Source organism: Opisthorchis viverrini, assembly GCF_000715545.1.
Source record: "Opisthorchis viverrini unplaced genomic scaffold opera_v5_262, whole genome shotgun sequence".
NCBI lineage: Eukaryota > Metazoa > Platyhelminthes > Trematoda > Opisthorchiida > Opisthorchiidae > Opisthorchis > Opisthorchis viverrini.
The window spans coordinates 451,567-468,856 of record NW_008751916.1 but is presented as its reverse complement, the minus strand read 5'-3'; the positions used below and the strand labels follow the sequence as shown (position 1 = coordinate 468,856).

The 17,290-nt window shown below is 45.3% G+C and overlaps 2 protein-coding genes across 2 annotated transcripts in view; one reads left to right on the top strand and one right to left on the bottom strand.

Annotated features, from left to right (window-relative positions):
- T265_09163 (hypothetical protein) overlaps positions 1–3,686 on the top strand; it is a gene marked incomplete at both ends in the record, with an annotated part of 49,428 nt that extends 45,742 nt beyond the window's left edge. Inside the window, 2 exons of the mRNA XM_009175169.1 lie at positions 1,903–2,190; positions 2,423–3,686. Of these exons, the coding sequence (XP_009173433.1) occupies positions 1,903–2,190; positions 2,423–2,721 (587 nt within the window). The remainder of the gene's footprint in view (positions 1–1,902; positions 2,191–2,422) is intronic.
- Positions 2,419–10,848, bottom strand: T265_09164 (hypothetical protein; the record flags this gene model as incomplete). Its single annotated transcript, XM_009175170.1, has 7 exons — positions 2,419–3,278; positions 6,208–6,310; positions 8,902–8,974; positions 9,009–9,066; positions 9,099–9,163; positions 9,198–9,451; positions 10,803–10,848. 7 exons carry the CDS (start codon positions 10,846–10,848, stop codon positions 3,251–3,253), a joined length of 627 nt encoding a protein of 208 aa, XP_009173434.1.
- Positions 10,849–17,290: the final 6,442 nt, after the last annotated feature.

Sequence of the window (17,290 nt, the reverse complement as noted above, 5' to 3'; positions counted from 1 at the left end):
GCATTCGACAGGATAAAAAGATGCTTCGAAGTCCGCACCGAACAAGTTTGAAATCAAAGATCAATGCGTATTAAATGAACCAAACAACTTAACCTAGCAAATCTCAGTTTCTACTTTAGTATTTCCGATTTTTCACCTTACTGTTTCATCGCGAACACGCCACAGTCCCAGCAGCCTAATAAGGTGTCGGTTGCTAAATGTTCGCAAGCAAAATACAGGTTGCGATGCATTTCAGGGAAGCTTTTTTCTACCGATTAGGGTCTATGTCTAATTGAACACGAATACCGGAGATGGTGAACAAAGCAGGTGCTGCAACGCGACCTTGGAACCAGTTAACTCTAAGACCAAAGCTTAGTCCTGAATCCGTTAGAACGATCTCCGGATGACCCTGAGATACTGAAGTTTTCCTCTATTTGACGCTGAGTTTAGATTACATTGGATGAGATTCTGAGGGTATCTAAAAAAACATCAAGGTTGACAGGAAACTAGGAACCACGTCGACAGAAGTGAACCAACCACCAACGAAATCAATCACCCAAATTTTGATAGGAGTCGCACTATGTTTACACCCAGAGATAAGCCCAGTCGAAGGTTACCGAGCAGTTTGTTTAAAACAACAATGTCAAGAGTATCCTATTTTCTGTGAATTCTGCTGTTGGATGGCATACATTAACCCCAGGAGACAGTCCATCCCCTGGTGAGATCAAATTCATTCTTCATGGAGGAATACTGTGATAGTTAAAATCCCAAGCCCACAACTTTGCACTTATCGGGCCCTCTCGGGGAAGGCATGTTTAACAGTAGCCCGGTTGGATTAAAAGTCTCGCTTGATATCTTAATTGCTTCCGAGTTCATTAGCATAACCAACATGTGAGGCCTATCCAAAATTGTCTGTAAAGCTGGCACGTGTTCATGTAGGGTTAATGAAACATGCAGAATACTTTCCAGTCTGTGCAACATCCCTCCAAGATTTTGTTCCTCTACATGCCACATTTCCAACGGTGCACAATAAGAGGTGATATTGATGCCGGATAAGTAACAGTCACCCTTCGAAACCAAAATACGACCACGTGAAAAGGGTTGACCTAGATATTGTAATTCCTGTGGTTAACTCCGTTAAACTGCGGGCAGGCTTACATTCAGCATGCTCTCTCACCTAAGCGCCGAGAATGGGAGTGCATGGTATTAGTGAGGTACAATACGATTGAAGTCACCCTTTAGGAGCATAGCTGTCGTTCAGGTGGAAACACCACGGCCTAAACACTTCCGGGTTGTCCAAGTCTACACAGGGCCGGTCGAAAAGCCAGGATTGGGTTCCAACCATGGACTTACCTGTCGGTAGCTGAGCCCCTTAACCGCTGGGTTGTAACGAGCTCAAATAATAGGTAAAATACTACGCTACCGCTACTCAGAAGAAATGGAGTTCACCCCATTCAAAATGATTATGCCTTCAAATAACTCCAGCGAAACCCGTACATCTACCCAGCGAAACAAACTACGAAAGGTTCGGCAGCTGCAAAACAGTCCGTCTCATATCCTAACTACTTTCCCGTACGACCAGAGAAGATGACACCCGAACCTCCAGCTAAACTGAACCAGAAGTAAAAATGTGTGCAGCACACAAAACGCAAACAGAAAGTAGAAAGCCTTAAGATATCAACTTGCAATCGAGCACAGCGAGTCCTTCTGCAGGAATCTTGAGATTGTCCATTCCGTTGCGAGAAGTTCGATGAGACCAGTTGAGGCAGTCTTTGTGTCAGTGGACGCAGACCGTATGCGAAAGCAACAGATTTAATGCCCAACGAATATCTTACTCCAAGAGTCACCCACAAATCCATTCAGTAACTTAAGACTGTCGTCTACCGTTTGGCAACCCTAACACAAACTTATTTGTTTCTTCAGTACACCGCAACCCCATCACTGGTGAAGGTATGAAAGAAGAGGATTACTCTGACAGCGTGACGTTTTCTAGGCAGTATGTCCTCAAGAATCGACAAAGACGGCTCAGTCACACCCAATCACCACAGAGAATTCAACAACCAGACAGCGAAAAGGTGGTCAACAAACCAATCCCTAGAACCCAACAGACCACACGAATGCTAGAACCGAAAAAACGATTACCTGTGGAAAGAACTGACAGGAAACCGAATCCTACAGAAACAACGGATAGAACAGTCGATAAGACTCCAGGTAAGTTGGTATGCTCGCAACAGCCTATTCATCAATCATGTGAAACGCCAACCAGTCACATCAGTTTTTATACCACGGGGGGTATTTTAGGACGAATGTCCTATAATGTGATTACCTGATTTTGACATAAATGGCAAAACAGGAAACTGGCAGATGTAGCATTTTATCAGCATTGATCAACCGGTAAGAACTATTCTAATGAGAGTTTTCGCTTCCACTTTGTTTCAAACAGAGAAGAAAGTAGTTCGACCTAAACGCATGCCAACGCAACCAACGGCAGTGACCGAAAATGGAGCAAACGAGAATGGAGAACTTAAGGTTCAGACACCACCTAACCAGACTGAGGTGGAACCAGCGCAGCCGTTTGAGATATCTGAGCCAGCCGGTCTGGTAGAAGAAGTACACAAGCCAGAAATGGTTGGCAACCATGAGGAGCAATCGGCAGCACCAGCACAAAGCGTCGTACATGCAGAACAAGACGAACCAGATTCTCAACATGATGACGTATTCGACACCGAAAGTAGTTCTTAATGCGATCTATTCTTTATAATCCTACAAAAGAGGAGCATTCTCATACACATTTCTATGATTAAGAGGATATGTCTAGAAGCCTCTATTCGCGATTTCGCTGTCCAGTATTGTTCTCCATGGTATCACAGTGACTTGGTGACGGACTGCAAAAAAGCATGAACAATGCTGGAAGTTTTGATGTTTTGAAATTTTAAACATGAGAATGGCTTATTATTTACAGATCAAGTGGTTCTACTCGTTAGTCTTCTGTGCAGCTTGTTTCGCCGACTAGACAGCCATACACACTTTGTCTTACCTGAAAACAAGTCTCATAAATAGCACAGGAAACCCATGTTCATTTATTTCGAAGAAAAAACATTCAAACATGAAACTTGGCGGACAGATGCTTGCAAGAATTATTAGATATATTGTACCGGGCAGACTAATGGTGAAATGGCAATAGGTTGCAATGGAACTAGCAAAAAGACCGTTTTATTAAACAATCATGTTCTTTCCACGGTGCTGCGACTCATGAGCACTGGGTCTGTTCTCAGGACCGTAGACTGCATGAATTGCATCTAAAACAAAAGAACGAGATGAGAATAAACGGAAAATTTGAACGTGCACCAGTGAGAGACGTTCACACACTCATTACACCTCAGTGTATTGTAAACGAATCGAGGACAGACGCAAAAAGTCCTCTCCATAAACGACAGACACTAAAAGTCCAAGTAATTGTAAACGATCCACAGCATCTACCCTCAAATCTTGTCCGATTGCTTCGGTGTCTGTCTTCTGGAACAAGCGGAAAAGGTTCAAAACTATCTTGGATTGTCTTGGTTCCACTCATGAAACTACCAATTCATGTGAACCACAAGAAAACCATATAGCAGCGTGTGGTTGGAGATGTTCCGCTATTTTTTATTTGGGAGAGGTAACTGTCCAGAACGCAGACAGGGTTTCCATCACGAGATATCACCAAAAGACCATATCAATATGAAGTCAGGGGTACCTCACACGGAACAACTCTCCGAAAGGGACTAACACGGGGAAGGGAAGCAAAGTTGTTCCCGGGAGCGATCTCTCTTTAGATCACGTAATGGTTTGCGGCCAACGAATGAAACAGCCTCTTCTATTAGAAACGGAAGCCTAGTATTGAGGGGAAGACGTTTGTGTCGCAGTAGTGTTAGGAGACAAGGAATAATAGGAGTTGATCAATTTACAAGAGCACTTGTTCCACATCATTCCAAAAACGATCTTTAGGTGAGTGTAGTAACCTGCCCTAAATCGTCAACTGAGCAGTAGGGCTCTTACGCTCAGGAACAGTCCATAGTCACGAAATCATTATAAGCTAGTTCTACAGTTAAATTCTACTGTCTTACACTCTATCAACCAAACAAGGCTAGCCATGTGGTTTTTGCTTCTTCGACAAATGTCCCGAAGCTTCCATGAAGTTTAATTATAAGTAAATTGTCACGCCTACTCCTGCCTTTTCACAGTCCTCAAAGATAGCATGGACTTGAAGATTACATAAGCGATATCTCGAAGAAGTAGTAGATCCTAAAAAGGCCTTTTCAGGGTCGGTCAATCCTGTTTCGTGTGAAAAATCAAATTATTACTCACCATTCGTAAGGTAATTATCGACGTCTTTTCGTCTGACCGTAAATTAACTGGCGTACGCCCCACTGTTAAATAGTTAGCCCACATGATTTCCTGCCTGCGTGTGTGTGTGTGTTGTAATTATCGTGGTCTGAGGTTTGGTGGTAATAAATCAGTCTCAAGATCCGTACAGGACAGCAGTCGGAGCCAGTCCCTACACTCAGTAACTTTCGTAGTAAGTATCGGATCAAATATTCTGTTCGACAGATATGTTACCGCAAATTAGCAGGCAGATAACAAATAACGCTACACAGCTATGGATCAAAAGTGCAAGGGTCCATGGCAGGAAGCCAGGAAACCCGTGTGAAATGGAGATACGTTCAAACTTCGCCTTTTCAATGGAAACAGAATAAAACAGTGGTTGAAAAACTGAAGATGGGTTGAGGTAAACTATCCTGTGGCAAAGTACAAGAATTGGTGGGCCAAAATAAAGTTGCAAACCGAATTGCGTGTTGCATGGAGAGAGGCGTCTTGGCTGGGGAGATGACTGGTTTTCCGATTGAAAGAATGACGGTGGCGATCTACAGACTTCTGCAGCCTATGGCTTCGCTGTTCCCCGCCTGCCTAAGCCATTCAAACTGTCAAACGAGTGACACCTTGCCGATGACTATCTCCTACTAACTGCGAATGGAGATATCATTAGGGTAAAGACACACCGCAGCCATCCACACGGCGAATGACGGGCTATCCGTTACTCATCCGTTTGCAGGTGACAATGTGACTAGGCATGCCACGCTAACGGTCGTCCTCATAGCAGACACAAAGCAAACAAATAACCGTGCTTACAAACCTTAAACTAACAACCTATTTCGACCTATAACATGTATCATCATTAAGTTGGGAAACCCAGTGGTTGGGTGTCAGTCATGTCTGTGACAGATGACGAGTGGGTTGCTTAGCACCTCAAAAACTTGAAACGTAGAACCCTACAGTCCCTATCAGGAGGTATAGAAAGTTTCCCGCCGGTGTTTCCACCGCTCTCAAAATTAGGGGCATCAAACACCCACAAAAAAACTACGGAAATGCAGATCGAGCTGATCACTATAGTGTCAGTTATTAATTCGTACGGATGGTACAGTGGTCCTCACCACCGTGTTTCTATTGCACTTATGGGTTCGTCGTCTGGTTTGATGGAGAGCCTATGTGAGTGCAAAAACCGTAGATGTCATGCTCCAATTACGCCAAACAGAAAGGCAAATACCACATTCAGTGATGAGGAAAGTTCCCATAATTTTGGCTCAATAATGTCGACAAATTTAAAAATTTGCAGGACATATGAAGCGCATGAGCAAACACCGAAGTTCTCTCAATGCTACGTGACCACTTTGATGACCCAGACGCTGGAGCTGAAAGCAGTAAAACAAGGAAAATGCGACTGAGCAAACATTGAATAAACCTTACACTCTGATTATGTGGATCCCACCTCGATTTGGTATCAATAAAATGTACCAAAATATGAGTGTGGCCACCTAGTGTTGTCAGCTCCTAGTAGTAAGAATGTAGAGTCAGTTCGGCACAAAATGACTTGACAGCACTAGTAAATTTGGGGAAACGGACTGAATCGAGTGAAATTTGGAAATGGGATCGAAAGTCGGTTAATTGAGGTTCTAGTGTATTTAAGTGGGACATCGGTTCCTTAGAATCGGTACCAGGCTAAAAACAACATAGTAAAATCCTGATGCGTTCCCAATCAAATAAAATTACAAAGTGTAAACCCCGAAGTCAGGAAATCCCTGAGGAATTTTTCTCAGATCTGTTGAGGAACGGCTTCCAGAACTATCGCATGATATGACAGAACGATCCGCGTGCCAGCAAAATGGATAGTAAGAATTAGGGCAGGTCACTCACTTAAGGCTGGCCATGAGATGTTGAGCACCGAAGGCCACAAGGCCGAGAAACATAGGTAAAAGGCCAAGCAAACTGACCCCACCAAGTTTCCGTTTTTCTGGATCTACAAAATAAATCAAAGTAATCCTTTACAGTCCTGCGAAGGTTCAACCAAACTGCGGCTACCAACAAGATATATAAAAAAATATGATGAACAGTGCTTACTAATGAATACATTAATACATTCCAGATAATCGAACAAAAGAGCGAAATAAGCGGTGCATGTGGAAAGAAACAACATAAAGGACATTTGGTAGCGAATGATTCGCCTTACACCAACAAACGAATCTGATTACACAGGCGGTCCAAATACAAGGCTAACGCTGAGGTCCATTCGGACAACCCAAATTGGGGTTCTGACATTCAGTATGTCAAGGTAACTGGATGGTTTATTTTTTGTCTCTGAACTAAGGACGTGTTCTGTGATTCTGACACTCCTGTTAGTTTATTTCAGGGTGACTTCTTCAACTAGACCAGGTACTCCATTCTAAATATCGCCAACGATGAACTTACGATGGGGTCCCAGAACGGCTGCAGATGCAAAGAAATCTTAGAGAATGCCTCCACTTGTTTCGCGAAATGCCAACACATAAAGAATGCAAAATTCGTCCAATGTCCGAAATTCCGTCCAAAGGTTTCTGGCCCGAGGCCGCATTAAGTATGTGCCCACTCTTAATGCAAAACATTGAACTTCAGGGCTTTCATCTAACGCAATGCTGTGATCGCACGCAAGACAGTTACTGGTCGCTCTGACGCTTCCATCCAGTCTTGGTTCAACAAGCTGGAGCAGTTTGAAGAAAAACCTCTAACCGTCTGTGCACCAAGTGCTCAGAACAGCAATCCAATCAGAGTCCCCAAATATGGTAACCTCGTCTGTTTCTCCAGAGTCGTGATTGGCCGATAAATCTGCCCCTGAAATAACATAAACCATATGGACCTAGCAATTTACATACAGCCATTCTCACTCGGCCGACTACGCTTGTTCAGGAAATCCGAAGCGAAAAGTGTACCCAAATGTTTGCAGTTTCAACAATCTCCCTGCCAAAAAGGATGGTCGTTAATCTGGCATCAACAACTGAGTATTATCTTCGAATGAATAGCTTTCAAACGGTCTGCAGCCACCATTATCTTAAATTGACCCCACATTAACAGCTACAAATCCATGAGAAGCAGTTCGTTCTTTGAGGAGTCAGAAGGCTACATAGAGTGACTAGCCGCATGAAGCTAGATACCATTCTGATACCACTCTGGAACTATAAGAGTCGAATGTACAAAATGTTTGTCGCGTCATTGAAATCCGGCTAGTGAACACGTCATTCCTAATTAGTTGATCCCTGCGATCCATCGCCCATGCAACATCACAGCCCTTACTTTAGCACGCAGGTGCGACCCTCATGATTCAGCGGCACGCCGTTTTGACGCCAAAAGTGACGCAAATTAGCAAACGTGATTCGAACCCTTGAGATTCGTACACTGTCATTATCAGGTGCATTTCTGTCAAAGCTAATGCAGTTATCGAGGTATGTGAGATTCCCCAGAACCTCCAGTGATTTTCCTTGAATTGTGAGGAGTATGTCCAGGCACTGTACGTTCTGAAGCACGACCTTGCACTTTGAAAGTATTAGGCGCATGCCGAAATATGGCATGACGGTAGTCAGTCTAGTAAACGGGGCTTTTGCTTCTCCGTGGTCTTCGAAGATGAAGTCAATGTCGTCTGCGTACTCCAGATCGACAAGTTTCTCACCAGCAACAATCTGAACACCGCGGTTTCTCAGAACTTCGAGCGTTCGTCTTAATATTCCCACAAAAACAATGCTGAACAAGAATGTAGAGTGCGCATCATTGTCTGACATCACTCTTGGCAGGGACGTTTTCGGAGGGATCACCGTACACATTCACACACCCCAAAATATGTGAATATATATATATATATACAGATTATGCTCACAAAAATCATTCGGTTGTAGCACCCTTTTGGCGCCTAACTGCCAGGCCACCCGGAGGCAAGAGGGGCAGGATAATGTCAGGTTGCCCAAGCCTAGATAGATGAAGCAGAGGTTGGGTTCGAACCAGTCAGTAAATTTGTGATTTAACCACTGAGCCAGCTCCTTCTAGTCAACGATTTCGCAAGGAGGTAACCAGAAGACGGGTGTCTGATTATGCAGCAGGCACTTAAATCGCGGAAAACACTCTGCGCCAACAACTGTGGTGGCTCCGCCATGTGCTACACATGTCGAAACACCGTCTACGGAGACAAGTATTGTTCTCTGTGCCTACTTCAAAATGGAAGAAACCACGAGACGGACAACATATGACTTGGCAGGATGTAAGACAGATTGTAAGACAGAATGTAAGCACCTCAGAATGCTGGCCAGAATCCAGCATCAGATCTCTTCCCTCAACCGTGTTTATGTATGCATAAAGGAGGACGCTTTGTTGGCGGGGTAGGATGCTGCATAATCCGTTCTGTACAACCATTTGCCCTATCACCCAACGATCTCCCGCTTTAGTCAGCAGGTTGCACACATTACAGACAGTGTTCTTACGTTAATATTCTTAACGATACGCCCGGAAGGGAAAACTATTAAAGCTAGAACCACTGCACAATTTGTACACGGCTTAGAGTTGGAAAACAAGGCCCTAAGAAATACTTACCACCAGTTGAGTACCCTCTGAAGTACAGTATTCGTCCAAGTAAGTAGACGACACCACAGACTGCAAACGATCGCTAACACAGTTGGAATTATGTAAAATGCAATTACCGGATATCGCAAACCACCGATGAATAGGGTCATTAAGAACGATGGCAACATTTCAAGGCTAAGAATGGGGTCACACAAAAAACAACCTACTAATTTTGATGTGCACGTTGAATGCAATTGAACAGATTGTTCGTGGGGTGGTAGAGCATTGGGTACTAGACTACAGTTAGCTGTCTGAGGAGTAGATACTTGAACGTTGTGCTCCTTGCGGGCTTTCATAACTCGCATGGTGAAATACGCATTCAAAGCCAGGGAACCAGCTCCAACTAGAACAACTCCGCCATAATAACGTGGAATGCATATAGGCAAGCTGGAAAGTGGCGGTGCTAAAACCCGAGACAACGTCATTTTCAGGCGTGACGATGTGGAATCAGCGCTCAGCTCGACTGGACAAGCGCACAGTGCTCCAAATGTTGAACCCTCATTGGTCAAAAGTTCCGTCACTGAAATACGGTAGGCAAGCTTCCTGATCCGGCCTCTATGAACAAAATTACTTTATAAGATGGAATATATGTTTATGATGGCTGAAGGTGAAGCGACAAGAGAAAGCCCGAGGACTACACTAGGGTGTCCATTGGACTGGTATTAGGTATCTTTCTTGTTTAGGCGATAACATCAGGGGAACTAAAAGCCTTAGAGTGAGAAGGATGCTCATCAGTACATCCAAATTGTCCTGTCTGGAAAATGGAAAAGTCGAGTGTAATCGTGCAACTCTGTAAGACGAAGGCCGCATGAGACAGAACACCTGAAAATCGGTCGGTCAGAAGGCCAACTCAGACGGAAGAATTCAGGCGGATTTAGGAGGATGAGCGTGGTACTTCAAAGCATCCATGACATGGGGTTGTATACTACAAACTTGGTGATCCGACGCCTTGGTGCGACGATAGCAATAATGACTGCGCTTGTGTAAGCTCACCAGGCAGTAGTGTGCAGTATGCACACTTAAGCAGCACCTTTGTAAACACCTGACCAAGGCCGACCAATCAGCCTGGAGTAGGCCAACATCTATAAATGAGGGGACCACCAACAATGAAGGTACTAAAAGCCCTTGGTGAATTTTTCCATATTATGATACTCCATGCTCTTCTTATTCGTTCTTCTTGCCATGGTGCCCTAATCGCCTGTTAGTTAACTCATCTGATGGAAATCCGAGGAACCGCGACAGTTTGTTGTACTCCCCCACCGCATTTCCTAGTGAGGAGTGATCTTCTGTGTAGCCCTTAACTTGGCTCCAGCGATAACCTATTGTACTCTCTGTGCAATCCATACTTTGATCAATGAGTCCAGTCATCCGTGGCCTTTCAAATTTCATACAGGACACCCGTACATCGGTCATCGATTTAAATGGCTACGAGTACGCCAAGTTGTTTTTCAACGTTGCAAACATAAAGCCCTATCGATTGTTTAGCCTTAGTTGCCTTAGTTGCTAGACTAACCGCTCCTCCAGATCTGCAGTTAAACGTGGCAGAAGGGAATACAAGATTTAATCGCAAGCCACCCTGCTCTGTCTTTTTGAGCATGCAGATATATCGCCGCATCACGACCTCTCGTTGGCTTGGAAGTCGACTGCTAGTGATATTCTTGCGTTTAAAAGGTAAAACCTATCCCCGCGTGCAGTTTGCAGTACGAAAATGTATCCGCGCAGCGATTGGGTGCAATTACCCAAGCCCGAATATTTGCCCCTAAGTGATGATTAATTCCAAGCAGTTTGATGGTGACTATCAATTTGGGCAAACATTGCCAACCGGGTTGCAAACTGATGGGACCGTAGAGCTCCAACGCGACCAAACTCACCTGCATATTCATCCGCATGCCAATTCGGTACCGACTGGAGAACCATCTAAAATCCAGCTGACTCCGTTTTCTGATGGGCCAACTCGGGGCCTGGCATAGATTTTTCGCCACCGTTAGCTCTCCAAAGGTACTAGCGGATGTTTAGAGTGTTGGTCAACCTTCTTCATTGCACGCTCGACTTCTGATCCATTTTGTGGGTGTTTCGTCGCCAGTGCCTCATCACACTGCGGAGTTGGCGCTTGTCTTTTGGCTCAGTAAGAGTAAGCCTTTATTTCTGTGTAATTACGTATCAATAATGGTTAGTAGAACCATAATTGGTTCTTTCCGCTTCAAAAAACTTCATTGGCAATCGATTAACCGGTTGTCAACCGGGGCTACAGCAAGCAGTGCCCCGCCATGTTTGCGTGGCGTAATGTAGTGCTGATGCATGAGTTTATAGGACCAGGCAGAAGGAAAAATAACGAAGCGGTATGCGCTGGGCCTCCTTTCCTTGAGCTTGTGAAAGTGCACAAACACGACAAACCAAACTCGCAACTGGACCCTAGGAATACCAATACACATTACTTTTTAAGTCGCAGCAGCGTAAACAAAAGTAGCAGTTCCATCGAGGAATTTTGAGGGTAGAGGCAAATAAGCCCACGCGAAAGTCAATAGCATAACTTAACCCGTTGAAGAGTGCCGCCGGGAGATATCGATGTCTTGAGAATGACAGTGTTTTATCGTCTAATAATTCATAGTTACTAGTTTCAGTATCTAACACGCTATCCTGCAACCACCCAGTCTGGAGCATTTATTTGAGTCAGCGAAGCCTCTTGGTCGTCTGTCACGCCCAGTTGGTAAAAGGCCGTTTTGCAATACGAATGGGTGTACTGCAAAGGCAGCCGGCAAGCTGCGAGTCAAGCGGAAAGTCGGCAAATCTGAAGAAGCTAGGTTGACATGTCGCCAAACAACAAACCTTCCGCGAAGCACCGGCTGCCCAGTGCTTTTTGTCTAAGGAGGCAGGTAACCATCTCCCAGTCACCATTTATTATCTTGAACACAAACATAAGGTTTTTAAGTTTTTTACGACCGTCTTTTGGTAATTCGGTGGCTAACCAAAGGGGAATTGGGCGCCTGCAGGGCTTTGCTAAACTATGGAACCTCCTCGTGCGAAGTGCGACGGCCTGTGGCCGATGAATTCGGCAATTCCTTCGAGGTTCCGACCATCTCTGTTGAGCAAGCGAAGCGTTGTTGGGCTTTATTTTTGCGGATGCCACGAGTATGTTACTGGCAAAACTTTAGGAAACCGTGCCCTTGCTTGTGTTGTAGTCATGGGATGGTCACCAATGTCACATGTTTCTCCGGATGGCAGCAGATAGTGCTGATTCAACTCTTCCCAGATATATTAAACGTAGAGGGAAATAGCACGACAAACCGTTCTGGGTAAGCTCTTTGTAATCCGCATGCAGCTTCAAGCATACACGTCCCCGAACAAAGATGGAATGAGTAGCTGGTATGCGGTTAGGGATGTCTTCCTAGAAAGCGAACAGTTTGCTTCCCTGTGCGAGCATCATTGAGTGACGATTTTTGACATGAACGATTTGGCGGCACAAATGAGGGTATCGAAATTAGTGTTTCGCTGCGTTGAAATGCGTTCCCGTTGGAAAAGCCATCGGAGAGCTCGTGTATATCATGTAAAATCCATGAATTTTGGTAACAGACACACTGAAAACAGCCGACACATAATCCGCCGTATGGCTTGTCTGGCCAATGTCATGCGATAGACTTTGTGTTTATCCCAATACCAGCAATATCTGCAGCTGTGACGCTTTACAAACGCACGAATTGTCTTTTACCTTAGGGCCCACTGGTTGTGTATAACCCGCAAGTGGGTTGTTCACGCGCAATCCGAGATGATCCATTCTGGTAATGCAAACAACGGCCGTCTGAAGAACACCAACGGTCACCTGAAAAACCGGTTATCCTGTTTCAGACAAGCTGGGGCATGTCATGTGGATGGTGTCCCTGCACGCCGGATGGCTCAAGCGAGAATGGGAGATGCATAAGTCATACCACTGTGACTGATGGCTACTTTCTGAACGTTTCCTGTTGAATGACTACGCATAAATGTTCCCTCGTTTTGAGGAACTTGGGACCACGACCATCAAGACTGCACGCACTATCACAGCGTTGGAACAAACAAGGTGAGGTTGATTTATGTTAGCTAACTTATAGTCTCTGATGCAAACATCCAGGTGCTCCCTGCGCCGGAGAATGCACATGCCCATTCAGCAGGCAGTTTCTCTCCCTTGACTCGATTTCTCCTCTGTATTTAGACACCCGTTGGGTCAAGTCAATAAGGACCAATTTTTTGTGGACCTTTTCTCAGGTTGCCTCTATCTTCACCAAAAGTGGCTGTCGGAATACAACTTACCGCAACGAGGTGTACCCCTGACATCTGTTCCCAAGTTTCCACTGGCAGCACTCGACGGCATAGGTAAACAAATGAGGCAGGTGTTGGGCAGCCATCAGGGGATGGAACACACGAGGTCTACGGCAGTTGTTAAGCAGTTGCATGTCCCGGAGCTAATCCTACTGCGCCAAGCCTCGACATCTGAAACTGCCGACCTGCCGTGGGTGGCAAATAATAATAATAATAATAATGTTTATTCCCGACTTGTGGGTGGCATACCGTCTGACATGATCATGCGTATTCAGTCAGAATGGGGAATGACTGGGGGATTTGCGGGTAGTGGGGATTCCGCGAAAAGGGGACAATGTCATGAACAGCGAAAAGCATTCGATAAAATAATAATAATATGTTTCTTTCGCAACTTGTAGAGAACAATGGGCACGAGGTCCGACTAACTCAAAGACTCAACCCGCTGACATGAACTAAAACAGAAAACCATTGCTGGCCACGAGTGGCCTTTGGAGGTTGGGTTTAAGTTACATCGGCTGACCATTCCGCAACGGACTTCGGTGAAGTTCCTCAAGACTCCGTCTTAGGATCGGTCTGATCTGCGAATCCAATGCGCTTTCATGTCTAGGTTTGCCTTGCGTGGACCACGCAGTGTATTGGAGTTGCAAGTCCAGATAGCTTCAAAAGAGTACTGAAGCTGCAAAACAGCGGCTATTGGGCTAGTGCCTTCTACCTAATCGCGGAGAATACTCAGCGAGTACTTCTGGACCAGGCTTCCGAGATTTGGGCACGAACCTTATTAGGAAAACATTTTTCTCATTCCGGGCGGGCCACGTATGGAACAACCCTCCACTAACAAGCTCAAGTAAAACCAACTTCAGATGTTTTTATTGGTTCTTTGCTTTGGTAATATCCGCTATAAAAACTGGGAGATGGGACCTACACATTTTTTTCCGGATAATAAGTGAACGGAAGCCGCTGAACAACTGGGGCCAGTTAGACCTGGAAAGCTTGGGTGGAGCCAGTTCTCTGCGCATCAGTGCGCATGCTGGGTTACGACCTCAATACATGATAGCTTGAAAAGTGTCATCACCATTAGCAGTAATACATCAATGATGCATATTGGTGCCTTAGTCCTTTACCCACGCATGCCAGCTTTCTAGGAATTTTTTTTCGGAGATTGATACTTGACACTGCAGCGCAGTCCTGGTATCCGGATTGAAGTAAGCTCGAGATGATTAAGTGTTTAAGGCAAGAAATTACTGGCCAGAAGATCCGTTATTCGAATCCAACTCGTGTATCCCAACTGCTCCTGTTTGGGTTTGAGCAACCAGGCAGTGTTTCACCCCTAATGCCTTATTAGGTTGGCATGGGAACTAGGCACACAATGGGTTGCAGCTAAGCGGCTAGATATTGTAGATGCCGTGAGCTTAGTTGTACCTGGATCCCGTATTCTGGTTTCGGAAATAAAATGGACGTTCGTCAACAAAATACATGCTGATCAGCTCACGCGGTGAAGGCAGCGAGATAAGAAAGTGAGAAATGAAAATTGAATGCGAAATGGCCGGTGTGAACGATAGTTTTGCAATCAGTCATTTTCCCGGACCAGCTGGATACAGACGGGGCAGGTAGAACGGTAATTTAGAAGCGGGAAAGAAGAAGAGTTGAAAATGATAAATATGCTAAAATAAAAGGCGTCAATGGTCGCGTCCATTCGTTCATCGAGAAAAAGACTACGATCTCCGTAAAAACTGGCCTGTTCTATCTAGACGCATCGAGCTATTTCAGATGTTTGCGCGCTGATATCCGCTCCATGTGGTACTGCTTCATTTTAATGAACGTGTGAGTAAAGTACACCAAGTGATAAATCCGAGTGGTTTGAGATGAAACTCATTGGATTAAGATGTTTGGAAGCGTGCACTTTGCGCCACCCTTATCTGTTATCACCATCATCGGCGGCACAACACCATTGTTCAAACTTGATAGATCGCTGCCTTTCAGCCATAATTTATTTGAGGGCTATATTGCGAAGAAAACGGTAGGTGTTCTCGGAGAATGAACAATAATTCTCTCCGGAGACCAGCGCCCACAATAAACAAAAATCACGTCAATTGGAAGAATTTTGCTCGTGCGGGCTGCAGATCCAGCGAACGCATACTTGATTGGTCAGAATTTCAGCCAATCTGGATCGAGTATCCTTAGCTCAACCTTCTCGGGTTCTTACGGGCATTCCGGCGTGGTCACTCGGGCTATTCTGCGGTGACCCTATAAATATGGTTGTGAAACTCTTCCTGTCACCATAAAAGGGTGTCTTTTGATATACCATGGTGGGTGGAGCAGGAATCCAAGAACCGGCACAGAGTTGCACGACCGTCCAGAAGGCACTACAACTGGCGACGACATGAATACACGATGTCAATTTCGGCAGAACAGCTCCGAGTAATTCTACTGCAACAGTAGAAGCACACGCGATTTTCGTTCAATCTCTGATGCACAGTATGTCGGTGAATGTGACAAAAACAGTTGGGTCTCTGTCTTCCTCTAAAGATGCGGCTGCAGGCTCGCCTACTGAATTCAACTTCGATACCGAATATGGACGAACTTTCGAAAGTTCGTTCAAGGAATATGGGGACGCCATTGTCCCTACTGGAACCGCAGGTGAGTTAGTGTAGTCGAAAGCGTAGCAAAAAAAGAAGTCTGCAGAGAGATCGTGCAAGCATCGATCCGGCAAAGGGCGCAAGCAGGGGCCATTACCGCTACATTCAGAACGAAATCAACCATTTGGCGTAAACTCGACACCGTATGCATGGCACACCGGTTACTCTCTAATTTGATGCCGGTTCTGACCTCACTCTGATTCCAAACTGAACCTGCAGATCCAATAACCAGAAAACACGGTTATTTGACGGTTATGGTGGTGCAACTAATCACCTGTTAACCACCGAAGGTGGTTATTTGACAATTATATAACCGTATTATAACCGGAAAACTCGGTTATTTTGGACTGCTTGTGCTTCTAGGGTGGGACATGATTGGAAAGCCACCAGTGAAACACCAAATGCACTACTTGTAATGCGTCTGGTACCTAAACTGACCGGGAAACTGAACTGTTTCGTAAGGTTTCAAGAGGATTCAATCCAATGGTACGTTTCACCTCACGAACTATACGGTTTTTGCTCTCTTGGGTCTAGAGTAGATTGATGAGCTTTGACTCTTGGACCAACCCCTCAGTGCCGTTTATGACGAAACCAATATAGATGTCTGCAATACGTTCACAGAACACCACATTCTGTCGATTTTGTGGTCGTCACAGCTACAGCCAAACCGAAGACCGGTGACTGCGACGCGGCGGCTATCCAGCTCCTTGCCTCCGGCACCAGTAACCTCATCTCAAACCATGTTGGCGAATCTTACCAGCAACCTGCAGCGCTGTACCCGCGGTCCGAGCCCTTCGGTCTACAGTCCTAAGTTTATGCTGATCTTTCCACTGCTATCCGGAATGTCAAATCAAGGGACTTCACAACAGTCACGCAGAGGCTTTATACTGATTCAAGGGAAATGCTGTTCACAGTGGAGGCATGATCGAATACTACGCCAAGCACAATGTCATAAGAACAGCCACGTCGAGCGAACCAACTTCAGACAGCAGACTGCCGCTCGGTAAGGCAACCATGTCGCATGGGACCCCGGACAGCAATGGTGTAACTCCAAACGGGAGGGTTTTATATCCCAGATTGGTATACTCACAGCTCCAGGGACGGACCGACATGCGATAGCACCCCTATGGGTCGTCACAGTCGAGTTCAAAGCAGCGGTCGGTTGAACAGCCTTCTTGACGATTCTCGCCTCAGTGAGACTGCAGCATTACCTTGTGGGACATTCTGTGATAACCTTATAACTACGGTTATAAAAATCCTCCTTTGTCCCAATCAAATTGCTGCCTGAAGTTGCTGTGCCTTTCGACGTACCATATTGGGCGAAGCAGGAAGCCAAGCAGCTAACTTTTCGTAAAATGTGGAACTGCTGTTGATCAGAAAACCGCCAATGGAACGCACGAAAACAAGTAACGATACTGGACCCCCCCCCC